The sequence below is a fragment of the Cydia pomonella genome, chromosome 14 (genome assembly GCF_033807575.1).
Source record: "Cydia pomonella isolate Wapato2018A chromosome 14, ilCydPomo1, whole genome shotgun sequence".
Taxonomy (NCBI): Eukaryota; Metazoa; Arthropoda; class Insecta; order Lepidoptera; family Tortricidae; genus Cydia; species Cydia pomonella.
In genome coordinates, this window is record NC_084716.1 from 20,213,674 (window position 1) to 20,238,627 (window position 24,954).

At 36.7% G+C, this 24,954-nt stretch overlaps 2 protein-coding genes across 2 annotated transcripts; both read right to left on the bottom strand.

Moving 5' to 3' along the window:
* Positions 1-351: 351 nt before the first annotated feature.
* On the bottom strand, positions 352-6,225 carry LOC133525165 (uncharacterized). The gene is made up of 4 exons (XM_061861424.1): positions 6,080-6,225; positions 5,344-5,499; positions 4,528-4,689; positions 352-2,000 (listed from the first exon to the last, which is right to left on the bottom strand). Exons 1-4 carry the CDS (start codon positions 6,155-6,157, stop codon positions 1,842-1,844), a joined length of 555 nt encoding a protein of 184 aa, XP_061717408.1. The 5' UTR covers positions 6,158-6,225; the 3' UTR covers positions 352-1,841.
* A 5,033-nt stretch (positions 6,226-11,258) lies between these two features.
* On the bottom strand, positions 11,259-19,454 carry LOC133525166 (uncharacterized). The gene is made up of 4 exons (XM_061861425.1): positions 19,301-19,454; positions 17,387-17,542; positions 15,067-15,228; positions 11,259-12,645 (listed from the first exon to the last, which is right to left on the bottom strand). The coding sequence occupies exons 1-4, from the start codon at positions 19,370-19,372 to the stop codon at positions 12,475-12,477; spliced, it is 561 nt and encodes a 186-aa protein (XP_061717409.1). The 5' UTR covers positions 19,373-19,454; the 3' UTR covers positions 11,259-12,474.
* Between the last annotated feature and the right edge of the window lie 5,500 nt (positions 19,455-24,954).

Here is a 24,954-nt window from a genome sequence, read left to right on the forward strand (position 1 = left end):
ATTACGACCCTTATTAACTTAGCAGTAAAGGCCAAAATCTGCCATACAAACGCCAGACCTGCCGGCGCGCCCCGCCGTGCTCCGAGTACGATTTTCTTTAGTCTTGAACAAATACGGTAAAATAACTTAAAATATTCGATATTTTACTCACAATCGCAGTGGAATGTAGAGTATACAACTCGGGCATAAATGCCGCTTTATGCCCGAGTTGTATAATCAACTATTTAGTTTGGTAAACGCTGCTCGTCGAATCGGCCGCTATATTTAACTAAATCACGTCGCACACGCAACTATGAAATTTTCTCATTTAATATAATAAACATTTATAGGTAAATATTAAAACAACTAGAATTTGAGAAACAATCGTGCTATATTTAGTATTGCAAAGTAATACGAAGCAGCTGCAAACAAACAAGAAATCTGGGTTTTTCGTAAGATTTCGGATAAGTTAAAAAGTTAGTGCAATTAAACAATAAAAACTTTTTTAAAACCTTGCATTTAGAATATATGGTGGTTTTGACAAATAAAGACCCATTATAATTTAAAACATAACAAAATATTGAACGATATACCCCTTAAAGTTACCCGTGGGAGGGTTTATAAATAAATACATAATACAAACATTAAAATATAAGCGACTTACAAGCAAGTAGAACAACTTAACATAAGAAAACATTTTTGTACAATGGTCACTGATACGGTTAGCTCGAGCTTTACACTCCCTTAGTTAATTAAAAATATAAAATTCAAGTGCAAAAAAGTAATATCTGCATAGACATCCGGGGATCGAACCCGGATCGTCGCAGTTACAAAGCGGCTGTTTGACAAATGCGCCACTATAGGATATACATAAGTCGATGAAATTAGGCTACTTATTCTCAAGATAGAATTTAAATAAGAAGGTTAGTGACGGATTTTCGTGACAAAAAGCTTACAATTTTTTTCACCTAGCCCCCATCCGCCAACCGTCCGATAAGGAACTTCGTTCCAAAAATAGCCCTAATAAAGACGAACGAAAGCGGATGACGGCTTCCCTGAAATAAACGTAGGCCCCATTTTCGTCGTTATATGTAGACATATTAACATTATAGAAAAAAATATGATGACAAAATAAGATACATTAACCAGCCCCCTCATTTGTTTTATTTTTATTTTATTAATTACACATTATATAGGTTGTTTATAATGTGTTTTTTGCTTCTAAACTTTTATAATAGGTAATAAAAAATCGAAATTTTAATAGTAGTTTTTATAGACAAGTTAATAAAGATAGACTATAAATAAACTTAAAATTAATAATAAAAGTAAACTTAAAATAAGGGTCTTATAAATAGAAAATGTCCTCATGCTCGCTACCGATGGGAAGAAGGAAATGTGCATTCAACGTGGCAATGCAGGCAATTGAATGGACAGCTTGATGGGATTAAGTGTGATTGTAAATAATTAATTATTTATTGTTATGTTAATAATGATGAAATTGATAACTCAATGTATATATATATATATACCGTATTTTTTGACATTTAGATTTTATTCTAGAAAATTTCTAGACTAGTATTTTTATACAATTTTGGTGCTTGAATAATTCAATGTTTTTTTTTTTTAGAACAATAATAACTGCATCTATAAATTGCTCTGATATTTAGATTAAGATGATATTTGTAAAATTTGACGATTTAAAAGTGCTTGTTGCTAGGCCTATTTGAATAAAGAATATATTGACTTGACTTGAATGGCAAATTGTGCAAACCTATTTTCTCTAATGTCAAAAACCAGAGGGCGAAATTGGGACTATGTTTGCATGGATAAGCGATCGTCCCCTGTCCTGTCTTCTTTGTAATTTAATATAAATCCGTCTTTTCGTACGTCATCAGTACCTGCTGGCAAGCCATATCCTTCCCGTCCTTCATTACGTAGGCGTCCGCCATCCATTCCCCCCACATTCCGAACTTGGGAAGCCCGTTGGAATCCACGATAAATCTATGGATATCATATCGTCCCTGCAAACAATATAGAAGCATCAAACCTAGCCACCTTGTTGATATTTGTTCTTCTAATTTAAGCTATTTTCGTTTGGCGTTTTCAATAATTTGAATTACTTGTATTACATGTTATGACTGGTACATTTATATTCATTTTCACGAAATTAACCCATTCAGTTCAAAACGTAGGAAATAATAACTATTTTTATAGGAAATTAAAGAAATGGCGTAGGTATTAATAATGCATTTTATGACATCTCGGATGTCATAAAATGCATTCTGTGACATTTAATTGAATTTTATTTTCCTTTAATTTTTATATCTATTATTATTATTGTTGTTAATAATCTGACATTGTATGTTTAATATGTATTTTTAATGATTTATTCTATTAATCCTCGAAAATGTATTAAGTGTTAATCTTATTTTTATAATGTGTTAACGTGTAATGTATCATGCATTTACGAAATAAATATGAATATGAATGAATGAATATCGCGACATGTTATCATTTTGCCTTTAAGAAGCAATTTCACTACATACTTACCGGGAAACCCGATCTACCGATCTAGCTCAGCGGTGAATGTGAAAAATCTTTATCAAAGTAAAGTATCACATCAAAAACATTTTCATGTAAAATGTTGCCAAGACTAAACCGTAAGGCTCGCAATGTCAAGTTATCAGATCTCTTGTAGAGCCAAGCTTTTTTTTTTTCTTTAAAACTGATCGGCGATTGGCTCTAGTCACACCTGATGGAAAGTGAAGACAGGGCCTAAGATGGAGCTCACCGGTTCAGTAGTAGCCTATTCACTCTTGCTTTAAAGAGACCGAGGTCATATTTATCAAGGAATACAGATGGCGGGAGCGCATTCCATTCTTTAGCCGTCCGTACCAAAAAAGAGGAGGCAAACCGTGCGAACAAATGGAATGTTTACCACGAACGGGACGCTTCTAACTGTACAAGCCCAGCTTCACCAACTTTACACCTTAGTCAAAATATATGGCTTGGCTTTGGCTAGGCTAGGAGTGGCAATGATCCGAGCTGGAAGGCCCTCAAGTGTTCCGAGGCGTCTTCAGAGGAGTAGGCTGCTGCAGCAGCCACAAAAGACGAGCCCGTAATGGCAACGCCGACGGGATGTCGGAAGTCTACAATCGCGTTCCCGAAACCCCGTCCACAAAGCGCGCGGTGGAACACCCCAGGGGGTTTAGTCCGTGGGAGTCGGACATACCCACTCGGCTTCTCCCGTGCCAGTGGGATCCATAACGGATTCCCCCTGGGACAAAAAAAAAAAGGAGTGGCAGTGATTTGATGCAAATTTTAAGTCGTCCTCATGTTAGCTGATAGATGATTAAATGAACTACGTTTAATAATGTTAATTTGGGCTTGATATATATTTTCTTCGCGTTGGTGTGGTAAAAAATGTTGTGTTTCAAAGTTCGTTTAATTAATCCTCGTGTGAAACCGTCTCAACAAGATTCCACTTTTTGAAGTACTCCATTTTGGAATATTTCGTATGAATATTCGCATTAGCAGGAACTTTGCCTCCTTGTAAAACAAAGAACTATTAAAGTATATATATTTTTTGTTTATCTTTAAAAATATTTAATAGCCGTCTAAAATATTTTTACACAATTTCAATCGTGGCTGAATGCCGAATAGCCTTCGGTGCCTAACCTGTCAAAAAATGACAATATGGCGGAAAATGTTTGAAATGTCACCTTTTTTAATAATTATCTTGCTAAAAATTTAGTTTTTTCTTTGTGTGTAGCTCCGGGGGTAAAAATATTGCAAACTCGAGTAATTCTATAGTTTACAATATTTCACTTACTCTCCTCGTTGCACAATGTGCTTTTTAGGGTTCCGTAGTCAACTAGGAACCCTTATAGTTTCGCCATGTCCGTCTGTTTGTCTGTCTGTCTGTCTGTCCGAGGCTTTGCTCCGTGGTCGTTAGTGCTAGAAAGCTGAAATTCGGCATGGATATATAAATCAATAAAGCCGACAAAGTCGTACAATAAAATCTAAAAATTTAATTTTTTTGAGGGTACCTCCCCTACACGTAAAGTGGGGGTGATTTTTTTTTCTGCATTCTACCCTACAGTGTGGGGTATCGTTGGAAAGGGCTTTCAAAACTAATAGGGGTCTTCTACAAACATTTTTTGATTATGTGAATATATTCGGAGATAATCGCTCTTAAAGAAAAAAAAATGTGTCCCCCCCCTCTAACTTTTGAACCATAGGTCCAAAAAATATGAAAAAAATCGTGGAAGTAGAGCTTAAGAAAGACTTTAAATGAAAACTATAGCGGACATGATCACTTTAGCTGTTTTTGAGTTATCGCAAAAAGTTTCCCCTTCATAGTAAAAAGACTTTAATTAGGTACTGATTATGCAAATTTGCCTATTTGTTTAACTCGCGTTTCATCCCTTGGTTAACAATTTACTATACGTTAAGCTCCAGTTTAGCTTATTGTGACGGAAGAGTAACTACGGAACCCTACACTGAGCGTGGCCCGACATGCTCTTGGCCGGTTTTTTATTAACGTACTTTAGGAATAGGAAAGTCTGGTGGATCTATCCCAGCGGCTTCGAACCCTCTCTTCATGTTTTTTCCGGCAAATTGTTTACACGCACATGGCAAGCAGTCGTCGGCCCAAATCATGTACTGCTTCCATGCACCGTCCACTTTCCTTTTTATATCTACGCGAACCTGGAAAATATTGGAATGATACAATTAGATTACTAAAATATAGATGCAACACACAATACAATCACACAATTACACAATACTGTAAACAATCCAATCAATCAGTGTGTACAATCCTAAGGGCATCATTTATTTGTGTGATGAGATATTTGACCCTGAGTCATGGGTGTTTTCTATGTATTTAAGTATTTATATAGGTATATCGTTGTCTAAGTACCCACAACACAAGCCTTATTGAGCTTACTGTGGGACTTAGTCAATGTGTGTAAGGATGTCCTATAATATTTATTTATTTAACATGCATATAATGATAATCTTTTTACGATGTAAAAATATGTAAAAAATAAATAAGGATTATTATCTTTTTGCATGTGTTATGTCAAAATAATGAATATAATGATCGAAGTTAATCAAAATAAGTCGGCGGGATTCGGCAGCGGTCCGGGCCTGGGCCGGGGCCTCCGACACTTCAGTTTTCTATAGAAGCAAAACTTTATTACTCGTAACCTGTCATTATCTCGTAGAAAGAGAAGTGTCGGAAGCGAGAGTCATCCTTAAATCGGTGAGATTTGGCAGGAATAAAATATACAAATAGAATATATCAGGCATATCCTCCTCAGGAATGCGTGAAAGCTTTTCGCCGCACCAATGACTTACAGCAATAGAGTTATCGATGACTTCTGGAATAGTTGCGCCAAGGTCGAAGTAGTTGTGTGTACGGTTAAGCTTGTGTTTGTGCATATACATCTTGTGTGGCATCTCCGCGTCTCTCGAACAATTTTGAGCTACCACCAATGTCCACTTACCCGTGCCCTGCAATTGACATGGAAAAATAAACAATGAAGGGACAAAAATCTTAAATCATCAATTTAGGAACATAAAAATGCACAAGTGAATGTTAAAAACCTTCCGATTCGAGGAATAGCGGAGCAAGAAACTCGGGGCAACTCTTTCTCTTAACGGCATCAAAAAAAAAACATAACACAACAATAAGTAACAAACCAATAACTAGCTTAAACTTAGCCGTTATTTTAATTTACATTGTTAATGTTAGCTTGAATTACATAATACAATGACCTATGATCAATAACAGTATGTGATAACCACTCGGAAGTTTAAGTTTTAACGTACCAAGGTTTCAATATACATACGTATGCAAAAGCGGCTATAGTTTTTAATATTTGTAATACCTACTAGTTGATGGAGGGTAGATTTAGTTTTTTCTGCCAACAAACTGTACTGCAGTTTGGCAGATTAGTAGTTTAAGCCTTTTTGTAATCTTTTGATTCAAATAAATTAAAAAAAAAGTAGATGTATAGTTACAAAATCAAATTCAAAGTGATGAAAGAATTAACATGATTTCTAATTATTTTTTTTTACTCTTTGTACTTACTATCATTCCCTGCCCTTTGATGGTAAATATGAGGACGGAGCATGATATTATACTGCTTATAACATGACGAACCGACATTTTGCAAACTAAATGTACCCTTAATACATATCTCAAGCGTTATATATAGGTAGATCGAAAGTTTTGTAATGTAACAAACACATAAGTGTCCATGTTCTTTTACATGTCGATGTTATCAATTTACAGGGTTAAAGCGTCGGTTGCATTTAGTTTAGCAGACTGCGCACATCAAATTAATTTTATACGCTATACGCTACCAAGAATTCAAATATCAATTGAAACAACGCAAAGTTTTTTTTTTATGTATAATCTTCTTGGATTAAAATTAAATATTTGTACTCGTAACTTAAGAACCTGCGGTTTAAAGCCAGAGGTAGGCCGGAGCGAGTTTGTGTGGAGATCTTATAATTTTGGTAGGTAGATAACCGTCTACATGCATCATCGAATGCTTTGGCGTTGTGGTGCGCGTGTTGCGGCCTCTGCAAGAAACGGTATCCTCAACGCTCGACTCATTCAGTTTCCGTTTCAAGAAAAAAATACTCAAGAAACTATCGCGAACGCTGACTTTTGTTCTAAACAAAAGTTGCGATATATCAGCGATTCCGATGTAACGCGTAACCTCAGTCCTTATAAGCTTTTACACCATTTCATGAAATGATCGGTTATTATGAAATGATTCTTAAATAATAAAATAAGTGATAATAAAAGAATTCTAAAATGACGTTTCATGAAATGACCCAGTTCTATGATCTGGCCAAGGCACCTAACACCCGTTCCTCAGGCCCGTTCGTATATCTTAAGGCGGGATTCCACCAGTGTGCAGTACTGTACGGTACAAGCATTTTAGTACTGAATATCCTTGTGCCGCACAATACCGCACACTGGTGGACACTGCCTTATGGGCCATCGATGGCTACGATGCCTTTAACCCTTGTAACGCCACGCCCAGAGGCGCCGTTAGGCGTGGGCGACATGGATCACTACCTACGGTCTCGCGGTCCGAGGAGCCTCGCGCCTCAAATAAGTATATCTCGGACACAACGTAAAAATATTCGTTATTTCTTGCGCCACTAAAGAGCCTCCCTTGCTCAAATACATTTTTGGCTCCGTCACTGGCCACGCCCGTCGTTTTTTGACTTAACGATGCCTTGTATTCGGGTCAGCTAAAATTTTCCCGTCTCTTCTACTATTCTGACTGCAAACCCTACACTCCAGTCCTATCTACTGGGTACTCCGGTGTCTCGGGCAGGCTGCGGCGGGTGCCTACGGGTTGTTGCGTAATGAGCCGGTGTGCGAGCGTACTTCGTTTGATTTTGTGTTTGAGGCTTAGCTGGTGTGATGTGACGCTGACATAATCCACCGACTCGCTGCCTCTTAGGTTGAATCAGCAGTCATGCGAGCTTACACTGCTATTTCGTATCAACATCGCCTCTCTCTTGTAATCGCCTCCTTCCTAGTCCTTGCTGCAGGATCTGCTGGCTGGAGTTACCCCAAGTATCAGCGTCAGTAACCAACCAACGCCCGTCGTCAGCGCGTCATCATGAACCTTGTCGGAATGCACGAAGGTTCATATTGGGCTGAAGCACACGCGGCAGATGACCGCTTTGCCGACCAAAGGGTTAAATAAATTTGTTTAGTTCGGAATCCTCCGTGTGAAAGTATCAACTCGCGCTTATCTGATTGCCGAGCAATTTAGAACTAGAGTAGCATGAATAGCATAGAATGTTAATTGTTGTCCATTGTTGTACGGTAAATGTTTTAGTACATAAACAAGGTATTACAGGTGCTCTTTGTGAACATATAATATTATAAGTTAGGTTCTTAGAACCACACTAACGAATTTATAACTATAATATTTTTTGCTTTTTCTGATATCAGAAATGCAGGGTTATAATTGTTCGGAATACTTTCATTAGCACATTGAATATGACACGAAAGACACCAAATTATAATCTTCTCGCTTCGGAATAAACGTTCTTCCATATTTTTTTATGAAACTTAAAATTTAAAATATTAGTTAATACTTACAATTGAGAATTGAAATCAATCGGTAAATGGTCACATCATAAAACTTAACTTCAAAATTATTTCTAACCTTTGCGAGGAAAATTAATTTCTAACAATAAACCATTGATGTTATTGCTAATATTGCTTACAATTGAGAATTGACAATATTAATCACAGAAGATGCGGTTCTTGTCTTTTGTGCGGCTAATCAAATTTTATTTTTTTCAAAATCCATTTGCTCAATCCTATTCCTTTTTTAGGGTTCCGTACCCAAAGGGTCAAACGAGACCCTATTACTGAGACCCCGCTGTCCGTCCGTCTGTCACCAGGCTGTATCTCATGAACCGTGATAGTTAGCCAGTTGAAATTTCTACAGATTATGTATCTCGAGGGTCTCATCCAATCACCGAAGTTAAGCAACGTCGGGCGGGGTCGTCAGTACTTGGATAGGTGACAGTTTTTATAGATAATGGTACGGAACCCTTCCTGTGCGAGTCCGACTCGCACTTGACCGGTTTTTATACTTTATCAACCAATCTTTGTTGGCTTTCAAATATGAAAAGATCATATTTAACGTACTGAATGTAAGGATCATTATTTGTAAATAGCTTATATTTTAACTATTCTTACCTTTATTTATGACAAGCTTATAAAATAGTATAAATTTCCTCTTACTTGTCAGTGGTGGTTCCCGCCATTTTCAATTGTTATAAAAGACGAGTACGCAGTGACAAGCGGCTCAAGCGGCCAGTTCGATTACGGACGTTAGAGTCTGGCTAGCCAAATATTGTTGACAGATATTTTCATATTGTATCACCAATTGTCTATGATTTAAAAAAGCGAAGCTACGGCGAAGCGCGGAGACGCCCGCCCGGGGCTAGAGCGGCGTGGCGGCTGGTGGCTCCTCGACGATCGCTCCGGACGACGTTGACGGCACTCTCCATTGAACTCTTCTTATTATGATAATCAATGCCGTAGTTCCGATTACTCCTAAGATCACGTATATCATAGCGTAGTGATGAATATCGTGATATGATATGCTCTCGGAGTTAACCTCGGTGTTCTTCAACTGCTTGAGTTTTTCTCCGAGGTTGTCAGCTTCTCTTTGTAAATCTTCAGTTTCGTTCTTGCGCTGGAGGTAAGGTATGGTGATGTTGATGACGTGATTTATCGGTGCCATAACTGGGTTGTATAAATCTGGTTTCATTTTAATTTCGGACCAGTGAGGTTTATGCGGGAACACAGAGAAATTATCGGTCTTAATAATGCAACCGTGACCTACATTTATAAGCCCGGCATTCGTCAGCTGGTATGCAGTTACTTTTGATCCGCACACAATTGTTGTATTGTAAAGAATAAACTTTTAATTATAACAAATATGAGACTTTATTCAAGACATCTTTAATGAGCCATGACATGTGAATAGATAACCTAGAGTCTATCATAGATAAAACTAGAGTAGTGATACCACTATAACACTCAGGACCAACACTAACCAGGAGAAATCAATGAAATCGCTGACCTATGATTATTAAGAGTTCCATACGAGGCTCCAGATAGTCAAGACTTAAAACATTCTATTGAAAATTTCAATAGAAAAGACACATCTACATCATAAGAAAAGTCATTATGAGTTTCACATTGCCGTAAACCAAAAGAATATTGAGACTATATTTTAGTTGGCGTTAGGAAAGTCAGCATAATATCTGCAGGCTCGAATGGTATTCCCTGCCTGATGAAGGCTTCCTGGATAACACACTCACAGCCAGGGAAAGCTGACGATGGAGCGGATGTTAGCCTAAAAAGATGAAGACAGAAGATTTTTATTGGGAGGCAATATTAATATATCACCTATAGGTAAGGTCTTAAATAAAGGAGGTTGGGACAGCCATTGTGGTATCACAATGCCCATCGCTTGAACAGTTACAATTTTTTTAGGACTTTCTATATTAAGGAAAATGGCGGAAAGGCATGAAATAAATATGAACTCCACTCTATCGTAAAAACATCAATATTGTTAGCAAATGGATCTCTTCTCCAAGATACATATATATGACACTTCGCATTTATCCTTGACGCATAAAGGTCAATCTCCGGCTGACCAAAGAAACCTTTGCAAAATCATACACTCCTAACTCCCACTCTGTGTCGACGTTAAGTCTCCGGGATTCATTATCAGCCTCTACATTTAATGACTTCACACCATTTCCAAATCATGTTAGATACTTACCGAATTTAAATGAGGAGTACCTGGGCGACCGAGCAAAGCTCGGTTATAACTATTTATAGGGAGCGTGCATGAACTATAGGAGGCAGCACAGGAGCCGTCAGATTTTAGGCGCGAGGCGTAAATGTGATGTTTATTGTACCAATGTAGCCCACAAGATGGCAGAACCTACTATGCATAAGAACACACGTGACGTGTAAATTTACACGTTTATTGTTCCGATTCAGGCCAAAAGATGGCAGACCCTCCAACGCGCACGGTCCCTATTGTAATATGGTGGTGTATAGGTGATAATCTTAAGTACATTTTTTTACTAAATTAAACTTGTCTAAAACAATAAAAATTAAAAAATTATATATAAACTTGAACACATACAAAAAAAAGTTAGTCATCGAAATCGTTAGAGCCGTTTCCGAGATCACAGAAATATATATACAAGAATCGCTCGTTTAAAGGTATAAGAAGATTGTATACCCCCAAAAACCCCCATATACCAAATTTCATCGAAATCGTTAGAGCCGTTTCCGAGATCACAGAAATATATATTGCTCGTTTAAAGGTATAAGATATTGGTTACCCCCCCCCCCCCCCCCCCCCTCATCCGATTGACGTATAATATAGCTGTAATGTTATCCATGCGTAAAAGAATTTTGCAAATATTTGCGCTTCAGTGATAATAATATTAATTCACACAACGATGCATTTATATTAAAAGCTTTATCTGGAATTATTGAACACGTCAAATTTTTTCATTTCGAGTGGTTTCTATAAATGTGGGGGCATTTCAGTAGGATGATAAAATCTAATTAGTTTTTGCAATATGTGAAAATATTTTTTGAATAAAACGATAATGCATGAATTAATGAATGATTTATTGCGTATATGGTAATAAACCTACTTCTCGTTCCCTTTCTTATTTTTTTATAAAATTCGAATATTATTCGAATATTCCAATATCTCGTCAGAAAACAAAAGGCCATGTCATACAGTCAGCATCAAAAGTAGCGGAACAAACAAGGTTTCAAAAGTATCTACCATTCTGATACAGTTAACAAAATGCGGTGGTTATATACTCGTATGTCGAACAATTAAGACAGTAAAAGATATACATACTTTTGAATGTACATTTTAGAGATATATCTATATTTGGAAAAGTTATCCGGATTATCAGATAATTTTGGCGCGTTTTTTGATCCGTCACTATTGATGCTGACTGTACAACACTAATAGATCATAATTACATTCATTCATTATTTATTTTAACTACTTTCTTTACTAGTATCAGTGCAAACCACAAAAAAACAAACGTGATTACGTAAAAAACAATTAAAAATACAATCATACAACATAAAGAACAGCGACTACAGCGAATTTAAGTTTTTTATACAAAACTTGTTTTTGCTCTTTCGTTTATTTTATAAACTAGAGCTATATAAACTATTTACCGGTCTAGATATTATACACCGTGTTTTTATTGAATTTCGTTAACTTCGGGGTATCGGTAAGTACGTTTAAGGAAACTAAATGGCATAGTTAATTTTCATAAAAAAAAAAATTGTTTTTTTTTTACTATTTTTATTTTTATAAAAAGTAACTAAATGATGCATATAGCGTTGTTGTAACACGGGCATTACATTTAACTCAACCAAACAATTGAAAACTGTGACATATCAATGTCATTTCGAACGTCGATCGTCCGAGATAGTACTTACGTTTAGTAGCAAATGTATGAACTCGCACTAAACACTAATCAATAAGTAAACAGGCCCTAAGGCAAGTATAAGCCTTATAAGATAAAAATTTATGATTGATTATCTCCGAAATGGAGTTAATTAGAATATCGGTGTCTTTGAGAAAGTTACTTAATTTCAGCTCAGGAATGCACCCTCGAAATTAACGCAAATAAAACAAAACACTGTGTATACCTCATGTCATTGTATGTGCAAAGTTCCATTACAATCCAATATTTAGTTTTAAAATGAGAACGAAACTCTGTTTGTAGTTTGTATGGGAAAGTGAAGTTCGGAAAGTGAGGATTCTTAAAGCGACTAAAGTTAGACAAATTGTACATGTGACGGTTGCATTCTCTCTTCACACATGGATCGTCCGCTGATAGAACGGAGAAGATAGAATAAGGGCGATTTTACCCCATCGACCCATAGTCGTCTCTCGGTTCATATTTTACGGTAATTTTTATACAGGCCACATCTTGCCCGTCCTTTATTATGAAAGCTTCCACCTCAAACGTGCCGTACACGCCTTCCTTTTCCATTTCTTCCATGCTAATGACGTAGTCCTTTAAATGAAACGAGCCCTGGAATGAAGTAGGTTACTTTAATACTAGTCATAGGGAGATTCATAAGAGTTGGCGCGAGTTAATGTCATCATATATAGTAACCAATTTAGTAATAAGATTACAAAATGGCTGTCTGAAAATTGCTTTTACAGTGTTAGGGAATTTTTAGAGCAGAAATTAGTAAAGTAAAATTTTCAGTAGTAGAGTTTATGTATATTTCTTTACATCTTATTTTTAATGTATTCTCCCAATGACTTTTAAATAAATTATATACGACATCCATTTTGCAATTTTGCTTTTAATATCAATTTATCGATGTTAGTTTTATAAGTTTTATTTATTCTTGGACATTCTATTATTTCATTTTCAAATTGTTACAAGTGGATGTTATTATTATTATTATTTTACTATGAAAAAATTAGCCACTGTTTTATTTTCTTAATTTATCTATACTGATTTATTTTATGTTAATTTTGCATGTCGTGTCTTCGACTGAATATACTGGCACTTCTATGTAAAACCTTTTCTGTTATCATCTTGTACCATACGTATTCTGGCAAATTAAGAATATCTAATTCTAATTCTAATTCATCATAGCGGCGTTTCACTATATAATCCTACAGAATACATGACTTTCTTAGTCAACTTATACAACGTGAACGTGTACTCAATTTCAAAAACTCTTATCTTCATTCGGGTAGTTTTGTAAATTGGTACGGTCACGTCTGAAAATATCGATACGAAAATGCCAAAAACACGTATACACGTATTTATTGCTCATACATTAAGGTAGTATATACATATTTTTGGCATATTTTTCGTATTGATATTGTCAGACGTGACTGTACAATTATACCTTGTGTTCAGATGAACATAATAAAAGCCGTCGAGGGTGGGGGGCTCGGGTTTTTGTAAGTCGGGCCATGCTCAGTAGAATAGAATAGAATATCATTTATTTGTAAAACACAGGTGATACAAAGGGTCTTAATATACAAATAGAAACTCTGTGTTTTGCCTATGGTAATAGTGTAAGGTCAATCAATCAAATCATTTATTTGTTAGAATACAGTCAAGTGGATGTTATCAAATACATTTCAAAGAACAGTGTATTCAGCCAGCTAACGGGCATACAAATCTTATATTCATAAATAAAATTAATCTAATGTATACTACATTATATTAAATTTAATAATATAGACTTATTGCAAAAACTCAAACACGGCTAGACCGATCAATAAATGTATTTCCCCCTCTACGTCCCCTAACTTCTGAACCATGGGTCCAAAAATATGAATAAAATCGTAAAAGTAAAGCTTAATGACTTTCAAGGAAAACTGGAGCGAACCTCATCGATCTAGTCGCTTTTGAGTTTGAGTAAAAAGTCTATTTTGATGGACCGGTAACTGCGAAACTCTAATACACTGAGCATGGCCCGACATGTTCTTAGCCGTTTTAAACACCCTGTAGCTCATACAGTAGCTTCATATGATTTCCTGTTGACGCTTGGAGAGCCTTTACACCTCCAAACCTTATCATAGTACATTAAGGACCTATTACATGTCCAAATTTAATGTATTATTAACCCTAGACTATGCATGTCTGTTAGATTGTAGTCATTGTTTATAATAATATTATTTATAAAAGTGATAATATTAGATTATAATGTAATGTTAATCCAGGTATTCCCTGTTTTATTTATTTATGTTGCTATTCCTATATTTTTCATGTCACTAAGTCAATATATGATGTCATTGTACCACTATGAGCTTCCTGCAGAGGATTTCCCGAGGGGCTACAATATGGGGTTCTTCAAAAAAGGAGTGTACAGGTTTTTAAAGAGTCGGCAACGCGCATGTAATACCTCTGGTGTTGCAGGCGTCCATAGGCTACGGTGACTGCTTTTTTTATACTACGTCGGTGGCAAACAAGCATACGGCCCGCCTGATGGTTTCCGTAGCCTATGTACGCCTGCAACTTCAGAGAAGCTACATGCGCGTTGCCGACCCTAAACCCCCCTCCCCCTCGTTGAGCTCTGGCAACCTTACTCACCGGCAGGAACACAACACTATGAGTAGGGTCTAGTGTTATTTGGCTGCGGTTTTCTGTAAGGTGGAGGTACTTCCCCAGTTGGGCTCTGCTCTAGATCTGGAATGACATCCGCTGTGCTGTGCCCTACCACACAAAGCGAGATGACATTCACAATGCCCATACTTCTCTTTTGGACGTAGTTTAAGGACGTACCCGGATCCAAACCACCATCGGGTGCTTACCATCAGGCGGGCCGTATGCTTGTTTGCCACCGTCGTGGTATAAAAAAAAATCATTAAGCAATTTTCACTATATTTTTTCTTCTTTTTTTTGTCACTTTTTGTTTAGTGTATAATAGCAATTTCAGTTTACAGAATTAATTTTTAATTTAAATAAATTATTATGGCTTACTTTTTTAATAGGAAAGTCTGGTGGATCTACACCGCCGCTTACGAGAACCTTTTCGACATTTTCCTTTGCGTGTTTTTTTATAAAATTAGGTAAACAATCATCAGCCATGATCATGTAGGGTTTGCATCCTCCGTCCACCACCTTGCAAATATCTAATCGTATCTGAAAAATAAAAATATATAGCGATTATAAATTAATTACGAGCCGCATGGCGATTGAAAATGGCGGGACGAATGAAAAGCATAATTTGCCGATTACACTACACGTCAAATTATCTTATTTTATATTCTCTAATTGGGACCGTGCGATGTGCATGGTGGGGGTAAGTAAAGCGATCCCAGCGCATAAGGTGGTAAAAATTAGAACTAACTGCGTATATGATGGGTCTTTAACATTTCGTACAAGTTATATGGCTCGAAATGAAACTTTAATTTACGATTACTCCTGAAATATTTATTTAAATTGTATGGTGTATGAGACCATTGTATTCTGTATGAAATGGTTAATATAACTAAGGTGTTTCATTTGATAATTGTTAATACTGTATCCGTGTAAATAACTTTGCAAATGCCACATACTATGTGATATTTTTCTAAAAGTTAAGAATGGGTATAGTAAGTTATCCTTAAAAGAGAGACATTCGACATCGGACTTTTTTGTAGACCCATAAAAGAGAGACAACCCCACCATACATTATGTTGTTATAGATCAAACGGATTAGGCAGCGTTTTCGATTAAAGCTCCTAGCCAGGGAGGTTTTTTCCGACAACATCGTTATATTTCAACCAATTTACACAAAACCTTAACAAGTTATATACCTAAACCATCCTCGAGAATCACTCTATTGATAGATCAAAGTCGTATGAAAATCTGTTCAGTAGTTTTTAGTTTTGGAGTAGTTTTATAAGATGTAGTGCATTGACGTTTTCCCCTAGACTTGCAGACGCTAGGTTGCGTGACAGTCGTGCACATAGCGAATAGCTTAACAAAAAGATATATGTATCGATGTTAACGGAAATGTATGTAATTCCGTCATTGTATATGGCCTAGGAAATGCACACGCTTGTATGAGCCTTATCAGATTAAAATAAAATATTTATTATCTCCGACATGAATGATGATTATAATACCGGTGTCTTTGGGTAAGTTACCTAATTTAAGCTCAGGAATGCACCATTGAAGTTATCAGAAATAAAATAAAAACACGGTGTATAATTCCTAAAATCGCCCGGTAATATATGAAACAAATTATACTAGACATATTTTCTAAGAAATATGTACATTTCCTACATACCAATCGGAAATGTAATAAATTCACGATTTTTGGCAACAATTCGTTTTCGTGTGGGTCGCAATTCTAACCTTACCTTCTGACAACAATTCGTATTCGCGGGGGTCGCAGTTCTAACCTATTCTAATCTTGCCCTCTGACAACAATTCGTATTCGTGGGGGTCGCAGTTCTAACCTATTCTAACCTTGCCTTCTGACAACAATTTGTAATCGTGGGGGTCGCAGTTCAAACCTAACCTAATCTACTTTTCTGGCAACAGTTTGTTTTATACAACTGTGCAGTTTATAAAATGAATAAAGCAGGTTACTGTTTTATTCATTTTATTCACAGAAACCATTAATTGTATACATATCCTAGTACAGTCAAGGTATTAAATATCGATACGGACAAAGTGACAAAAATATGTACACACTACCTTAATATATAGGCAATAAGGTCATGTGTACATATTATTGGCACTTATTCCGTAGAACAATAGGGTATTTGACTACTAGTCAAATCAGGTTCTTTTTTCGAACTGTCAAAACTATTTGCCATTTTAGAATTCATATGAAACACTAGCAAATGACGTCACGGTCAAGTTACCTTCTATTTATAGTTCTATGCGAATTATAAAATAGAAATAGTGTCTAAAAATAACTGCTGTCCACGTTTCTCTATTAATGGTGTGTTGCTTTATTTCGTGCATGGTGTGAAATAATACCGTTATTTCACATGTTCCTGTACCTATCGAACACCGTCGTAAATACTTTTTCGTTAAAGAAGTAGAATTCCCCACTTTCGAGAATGTCTGTTTTGCCCTAGGGTTAACTGGTAGAGAATGCCTTTAGACATTAAGTCCGAATTTTGTGTTTAATTTTATTTTGCAATAAATCTAAATAAATAAATAAATAAAAATAATAATTGCTCTTGCAAGCTGCTCGGGAGGAAGCAAAAGGCTAACGTCGTTAGTTATATGTCTATGAGTATTTTATTTGTGTATGTGTTTTAGTAAAAATAAAATGTATCAGTTCATCACGATTACTAACGGCACAAGAGTCATCGAGGTCGTCCTCCAAATCGATGTCGGCGTCAAACGCGTCGTGCGTGCGATTCAACTTGTGCCGGCGCACATGCAGGGTCCACGGCATCTCAGCGTCATTCGCACACTGCTGCGTGCTCAACACCGTCCACTTGCCTGCGCCCTGTAATGAAATCGCATTTTGAGACATACCTGCTCTGAACCGACGAGAGCTCATTTGGATTTAAATATTTATCTGTAATTTTTAAGGTCCGACCGAGATCTCGGTCTCGGCATTCTCGGCCAAAAATCAGGCCGAGATCTCGGTCTCGGCTGGAATCTCGGCCCATTTTGGCCGAGAGCCGAGAACTAAGCAATGAATTATCATTGGTGAATTTGAATTTTCCGCGCACGAGCACCGGGATCTAAGCCCGGGATCACACCAATCGGGCGATGCAACCAACGGGTGGTTGCATCGCCCGATTGGTGTGACGTTTTTTTGTGATTTTGATTGGTTTAGAACCCACATTTTAAGCCAATTACTTACCAAATACTAAGCGTTGGGATCGGATAGGCGCGGTTGCAACTTGTTCATTTCATTTGGGTCTTTTCGTTTGTGGTTGTTGTTATTGATGAAATAATGAGTGTATATTGTGCTCGGGATGTAACTTAGATTAACTTTTTGTGACTGGAAGATGACACTGGATATTTTGATACTAAATATATTTGTGTTAACGGGAAAAACAAAGCAGTAGGTAAGTACAAAACGACACCTGTAGCGGATTTTTTGGGTTACAATATATAACTCTATATTTTGATTATTATTATTGTACCTTTTTTTGTGCACATCCTTACTGAAAAAACCTGCCAAGTGCGTGTCGGACCACGCATAATGGAAGGTTCCGTACCTTCACACAATACAAAAAGGCCGTACAAGCAAAAGAGTGTATGTTAGTGACACTTTCGTCGTTTTAATAAGATCAGTTTTTTTATAACTCTTAAATGGCTTAACCGACCATATTCTAAATAATTTTCCTGAAGAATTATTTGCTTATCTTCATAAGCAAAAATTTGAAAATGGTTTTGCTATCCCGGTTCAAAAGTTAGAGGAGATCACACTATTTTTTTTTAGCAATTAATTCCAAAAATATTGACTTGATAAAAAAAAAAAACATTTTTATCAATCTTTATGAATTTTTAAAGACCTATATAATGATGAGCCACATTAATTATTTTTAACTTCTAGTTACATTTGTATGGAGTATATATTTAAGAATATATTTTACAACTTTTTTTTAAAACTAAGAAGCAAATTATATAATACATTTACATCTACGTTCCAAATTTGTTTATAAAATATATTGTATAGCTTATGAGTAAAATGGCTGTGACATACGCACAGACCGACAGACATAAGGACGTGACTAAACTATAAGGGTTCCATTTTTGCCATTTTGGCTATGGAGCCCTGAAAATACTATTTAATAGCGCTACGAATTGATTACCTATCATAACTTTTTACTGATAAATCGTCGAATTTTGATATTAAAAACATTTTTAGTGAAAAATTCGTACAAAACTGCAAAAAACTGCAAACTGCAAAACTGTAAAAAAAAGCTAAAGATGTATACAACAGAAACACGAGATGCCCCAACAAACTTGTATTAGACTTCGTTCCAAATAGTTCAGTTTTTATGAACAGTTATTATATGTGTATGAAAATATTAAATATGAAATATTATATTAATACTTTCCTTCCGGAAAATAGAAAACCCTTGCCTTGAAACTCATTTAAAATCTATTCATGCGGACGGAAGAAGTCAAATTTATAATGCTCTCAAAATAAATTCAGAATTCAATACAGATGTGAATAACGAGTAATTTACTGTTTTCTTCTTTGGTCATAAATATTGTGTTGTTAACCTTTATATTTTTGACTTACCAACATTTGCTGCCCTCTTATACCAATGAGAAGACCACAGGAAATAATGATGTTCACTGTCAAACGTCGCATCTTGCAGGGAAGAATAAATTGCGAATTCTGTCACAGTGCGATATAACGTATATAATTGCTTACATGAACATGTTTATCGTGACTTGTTGTCGTATTATCCGCACTTGTAGATCCTATCATTATTGCATAGGTTTCCATATTAACATATCACTACCAGCGACCCGCAGGGCGGGTTCTTTGTTCGTAAGCGCTTTTAGCTACAAACGGGAAAACACGTGTTATGGGCTACGCTCATACTGCGTATAGCTTGCGCTGGCAGTGAATGTGACTGACTTTACGTAACTCGACGCCAATATTCTTAAAAAAAAACGCATTTTTTTTGTTTTCTCAGTTACGAGACGCCATATAATTGACGTCTTTGGCAAAAAATAGTTATTGGTCCCATTTCATACTTACTTACTTACTTACTTACTTACTCCGTTGGCTCAGCGACCCAAAATGAGACTTGGCCTCCGACACAAGACAGCGCCACTTTTCTCGGTCCTGTGCGAGCTCTCGCCAATTGTCGACTCGAAGCTCGCGCAGATCCGCCTCCACCATGTCGCTCCAGCGATACCTAGGGCGTCCGATAGGACGTCCTCCTGCTAGGCGACCCAGGTACGCTCTTTTTACGTTCCGATCTTCGTCCATTCTCTCAAGGTGGCCCAACTAACGGAGTCTGTGGGCTTTACTTTCTCCCATGATGTTAGGTCCCATTTCATGGTAAACTATTTATTTATTCCATTTTTAATTTTTTTGTTACGCTATATTTTTGTATGTTATACTTTATCACGAATAAATGCGATGACATCTGATTTTTTACCGGACCCGGGTATGTCCTTAAACTACGACCAGACACACCGGCGCCCCCCTCCCCTTCCCCTTAATTACGGTGCAGTTCACTGCGATCGCCAACCCGCCTGCCAAGCGTGCCGATTATGGCGCTTACCCCCCAATGCAAAGTACAATAAAACCATGGCCCCGAGAATCCGGCGACCCCGGTACCTTGGCTACGGTAGCCGCCAGGGTACTGGCGCCACTGGCGGGTTCAGGGGTGCGATCGCTTTTATAGCATTTATAGCTGCCGCCACATATATTGTAAGGTGCAGAAAGCATAAAAAGGTTATAATACGGTGTCGTCTGAACAAAGGATTTCCTTTGGCAGAATTAATCTTCGTGTTCCTAAGGCAAATTTAAGAAGTGGAGCCACTCAGATTTTTGTTGCAAGAGGGAGGGATTTTCAGCGTTGGCGCCGTCTGAGGTTAATAATTGTTTAAGTTTAGGTTCAAGTCAAGTTTGGTGTCATTTTCAACTAGATCAAAAATGTAGACGCAGATTTCATCTAAATTGGTTGAGCAGTTATTGATTCCCCATACATCTCCCTTTTCACTTTTAGGGGTTTTTTTTTTGGATAAAAACCATGCTATCCTTTGTTGTTCCCCGGTATACCAGATCTGTATCCCAGATTTCATCAAAATCGATTCAGCTGTTATTGATTCCACATACTAATTTCCACCTTCCTTTTCACACCCTGATTTTTGTGATAAAAACTATCCCATGTTCTTCCTCGGGACTCAAACTATCTCTATACCAAATTGGTTCAGCGATTTTAGCGCGAAGAGGAATTTAAAAGAAGTTTTTTTTTGCTCGGAAAGGCATTAATATGATACCATAAATGAATTCGGCATCCTTGATTTATACGTAAACGATACAAAACTTGGCCTAGTAGCTTAAATGATATAGATATCAAGATAAAGTTCAGAGCCCACCCCTTAATAAATTACATCAAAAATCTTGGTGGCTCCATCTTTTAAATCCATCCTTGGCTCCTAAGGACCAATTCTGCCACAGGAAATCTTTTGTTCACGCAACACCGTATTTTATGACCTGCACCTTCGACTAATAGTCTGTTTTGAACACATTCATGTTCACTGTTCAGGCCTAATTTAATTTTTAAAAGCTCAAACAACCGGACATAGATTTGATATGTTTTGTTTGGCAGTAAAGCGAAGACCACTGAGTGACAACTACCACCAAATTTTGAATTTATGACATTGAATTATATATGAAAATCTTAACCTACCCGCGAGTTCACTGACCGAGCGATCAGCCGTGATACGTGCCCATGTATTACCTTCGGTACTATACATGTACATATACTGCTGGGTACAGGCCTCCTCTCATGCGCGAAATGCATGCCTTATAAGATAATAGTACATTACGATACAAGTGCGAAAAATAGGAAATTCGAAACGAGTGGCGATATATTAAAACACGACAGAAGGGAGTGTTTTAAATCGACACGAGATGCGAATTACCTATTCGCACATGTATCGTACAACGTTTTACAGTAAATATGGCCCTTTAAATGTTCGACACAGTAACGTAATATGCTAATTTTCGCACTAGTGCGGTAAAGTAGCACCATATGTACTGTAAAAATAAATTATTGATTATCTCCGAAATGCAGTTAATTAGAATACCGGTATCTTTGAGAAAGTTAATTTAAGCTGACGAATGCACCCTTGAAATAAACGGAAAAAAAAAACACGGTGTATCGGTGGTTCGACCTTGCCCATCGAGGTGGGTGCCATAATGATCGTGTGGTAGTACTTATTACTTCGGACAACACTCGGCTCAAAGGAGCCATTCTTCTTTCGACCCTGTTAAAGGCGCTTGCACGTGCGAATAGGTAATTCGCAACTCTTTAATTTATCACCACTCGTTACGAATTTCCTATTTACAGCACTTGAATTGGAATGGCTAAAAAGAAAAACGAAACACTATTTATACTTCAAAATTTTCCAGTCTACCTACTTATTTAAGAATACAGAACCTCATGTTTGTGTATGGTAAGGGTCCTGACCAAATTTTCTGTCATCTTTTTTTTTCATTTTTTTACTATAGAGGCCGGGAAACGAAGGGTTACATACCTATACAGGATACGCGGCCGTTAACCCCGTTTCTCGCCGAGATTTGTATTTTGTATAGTGCTTTTCTCAAACTAGCAATAAAATAACCGGCCAAGAGCATGTCGGGCCACGCTCAGTGTAGGGTTCCGTAGTTACTCTTCCGTCACAATAAGCTAAACTGGAGCTTAAAGTATAGTAAATTGTTAACCAAGGGATGAAACGGTACCTTTCACCCGAGTTAAACAAATAGGCAAATTTGCATAATCAATACCTAATTAAAGTAAGTCTTTTTACTATCAAGGGAAAACTTTTTGCGATAACTCAAAAACAGCTAAACTGATCATGTCCGCTATAGTTTTCATTTAATGTCTTTCTTAAGCTCTACTTCCACGATTTTTTTCATATTTTTTGGACCTATGGTTCAAAAGTTAGAGGGGGGGACACATTTTTTTTTTCGGAGCGATTATCTCCGAATATATTCACTTTATCAAAAAATGTTTCTTGAAAACCCCTATTAGTTTTGAAAGACCTTTCCAACGATACCCCACACTCTAGGGTTGAAGCGAAAAAAAAATTCACCCCCACTTTACGTGTAGGGGAGGTACCCTAAAAAAAAAAAAATTTTTAGATTTTATTGTACGACTTTGTCGGCTTTATTGATTTATATATCCATGCCAAATTTCAGCTTTCTAGCACTAACGACCACGGAGCAAAGCCTCGGACAGACAGAGAGACAGACAGACGGACATGGCGAAACTATAAGGGTTCCGTTTTATGCCATTTGGCTACGAATCTACTATTTAATAGTTGAATGCCAAGACATTGTGTCACAATTTGACGTTTAAAAACAAAAGAAGGTTGCTTTACAGGCCATTAAATACACGTGTGATGTAAATTTACGGCCATATTTCGACACATAATGAAAACTTTTAGAACGCCATTTGACTTTGATCCTTATTCTTTCTCTGATATGATTATTTTATGTTATAAATTGAATTATTACAAGCTTTTATTTACTTTCGGTCAGGTCCGTTGTCTGTTTGTAATCAAATCTTGCAAGTTAAATTTGATCCACTTTCCGGTTTCCGATCAAGCTGAAAATTTGCATACATATGTAAGTCAGGTGACAATGCAATATTATGGTACCATCGAGCTGATCTGATGATGGAGACAAGAGGTGGCCATAGGAACTCTGTGATAAAACAACGCAACCTAATTGTGTTTGGGGTTTTTAGAATTTGCTCGATGAGTATTAGTTGCTTGTGGAAAGAAAAGTACAGTCAGCGATAACAGCTTGTACCAAAAATGATTTTTTTTCCAAAAACTTATTATTTATCTATCTTTAACGAGTTGCCTTTTTTATGTATAAATGCTGTACTATATATTAAACTAAATACATGCCTGACTTTATCTGTTTATATTTTTATATATTTTTAGATATTCCCAACTCAATCACTTCCACTTTAAAAAAATTCCATGCATTATTTTCTAACTTGTGTTAAGGTGGTTCGATTTTCATACAAAAAACAATCGCTATTTATTAATTAATTACACAATATTATTACATAACTAGTTGCGCATTTATCTACTTTCGAATATTCATTTGCGCTAAATTAATAGAAAAACTTTGTTTCATACAGAAATCATGCAATAATCAACGTTATATTTTTATAAATTTTACTCATGTGTGTGTGACAAATGTCGTGTACAAATACATTGCGGCGTTGCCACTCCATGCCTCGGGCGGCCATCGGCGCGACGTTGCGATGTTTGACGCGTTTTTAGCTGACTCTGTCGACACTGACACTCAGTGTGACCAGGCGTACGATAATTGTCGTACATGTACGATAATTTGGGCCCCGGTATGACGTAATGTTCCAAAGAGCATTATCGTACACTAAAGTACTATAATTTCAGCCCTTGGATGATGCCACGTTAAAAGTCTAGTACTTAATTTGAAGAAAAATATGACACTTTCTCTCAGAAATAGGTTAAAATTAGTATCTTTTGGGTGTTCGGCTCCTTGGTGTAAGTTTAAAGTTTAAAATGTCACAATTTCCTGTATACCGTTTGAGTCTATCCCAAAAATACACAAACATAAACAGATTTTTTGCGCAATTTAGACGAAAATTGTCTTTTTTTTATTATTAATTGGAAATTTAAGCTTATTTTGCTAGACATTTTTAGGGGCTGCCTTTTTGATTGGCGAACGATATTTTTTTCAACGGTACAATAATATTGACCCTCAAGTACGATAATTCTCTTCCGCTCACCTGGCAACACTGCACACTGCTGAAACTTGACAGGACCTGGGGGCTACCGTGAAAACCTAAATTCGCAAATTGCGGGGATCTTTCTCTTTTACTCTCACTAAGACGTAATTAGAGTGACAGAGAAAAATGCCCGAAATTGACGAATTTCGATTTTCCCGGTAGCCGCCCTGGTGCTTGAGGTACTTGATAGAAAACAACGCTGCCGCATGTTCTGAATTGTGATTTTATGTGTTTTTGGATTAAAAATGATAGCAACGTCTAAATCAAGTTACAAAAATCATCGATATTCTGGTCCGCGAAAAACCAGGAAAAGTGTAACTGTAATTGGAGTCTATAACTAACTAGTTCACTTTTATAAAACTCAATTTTGCCCGAGATTGTACTTAGGTGAATAAGTGTATTGGTTGTAATGGCTAAG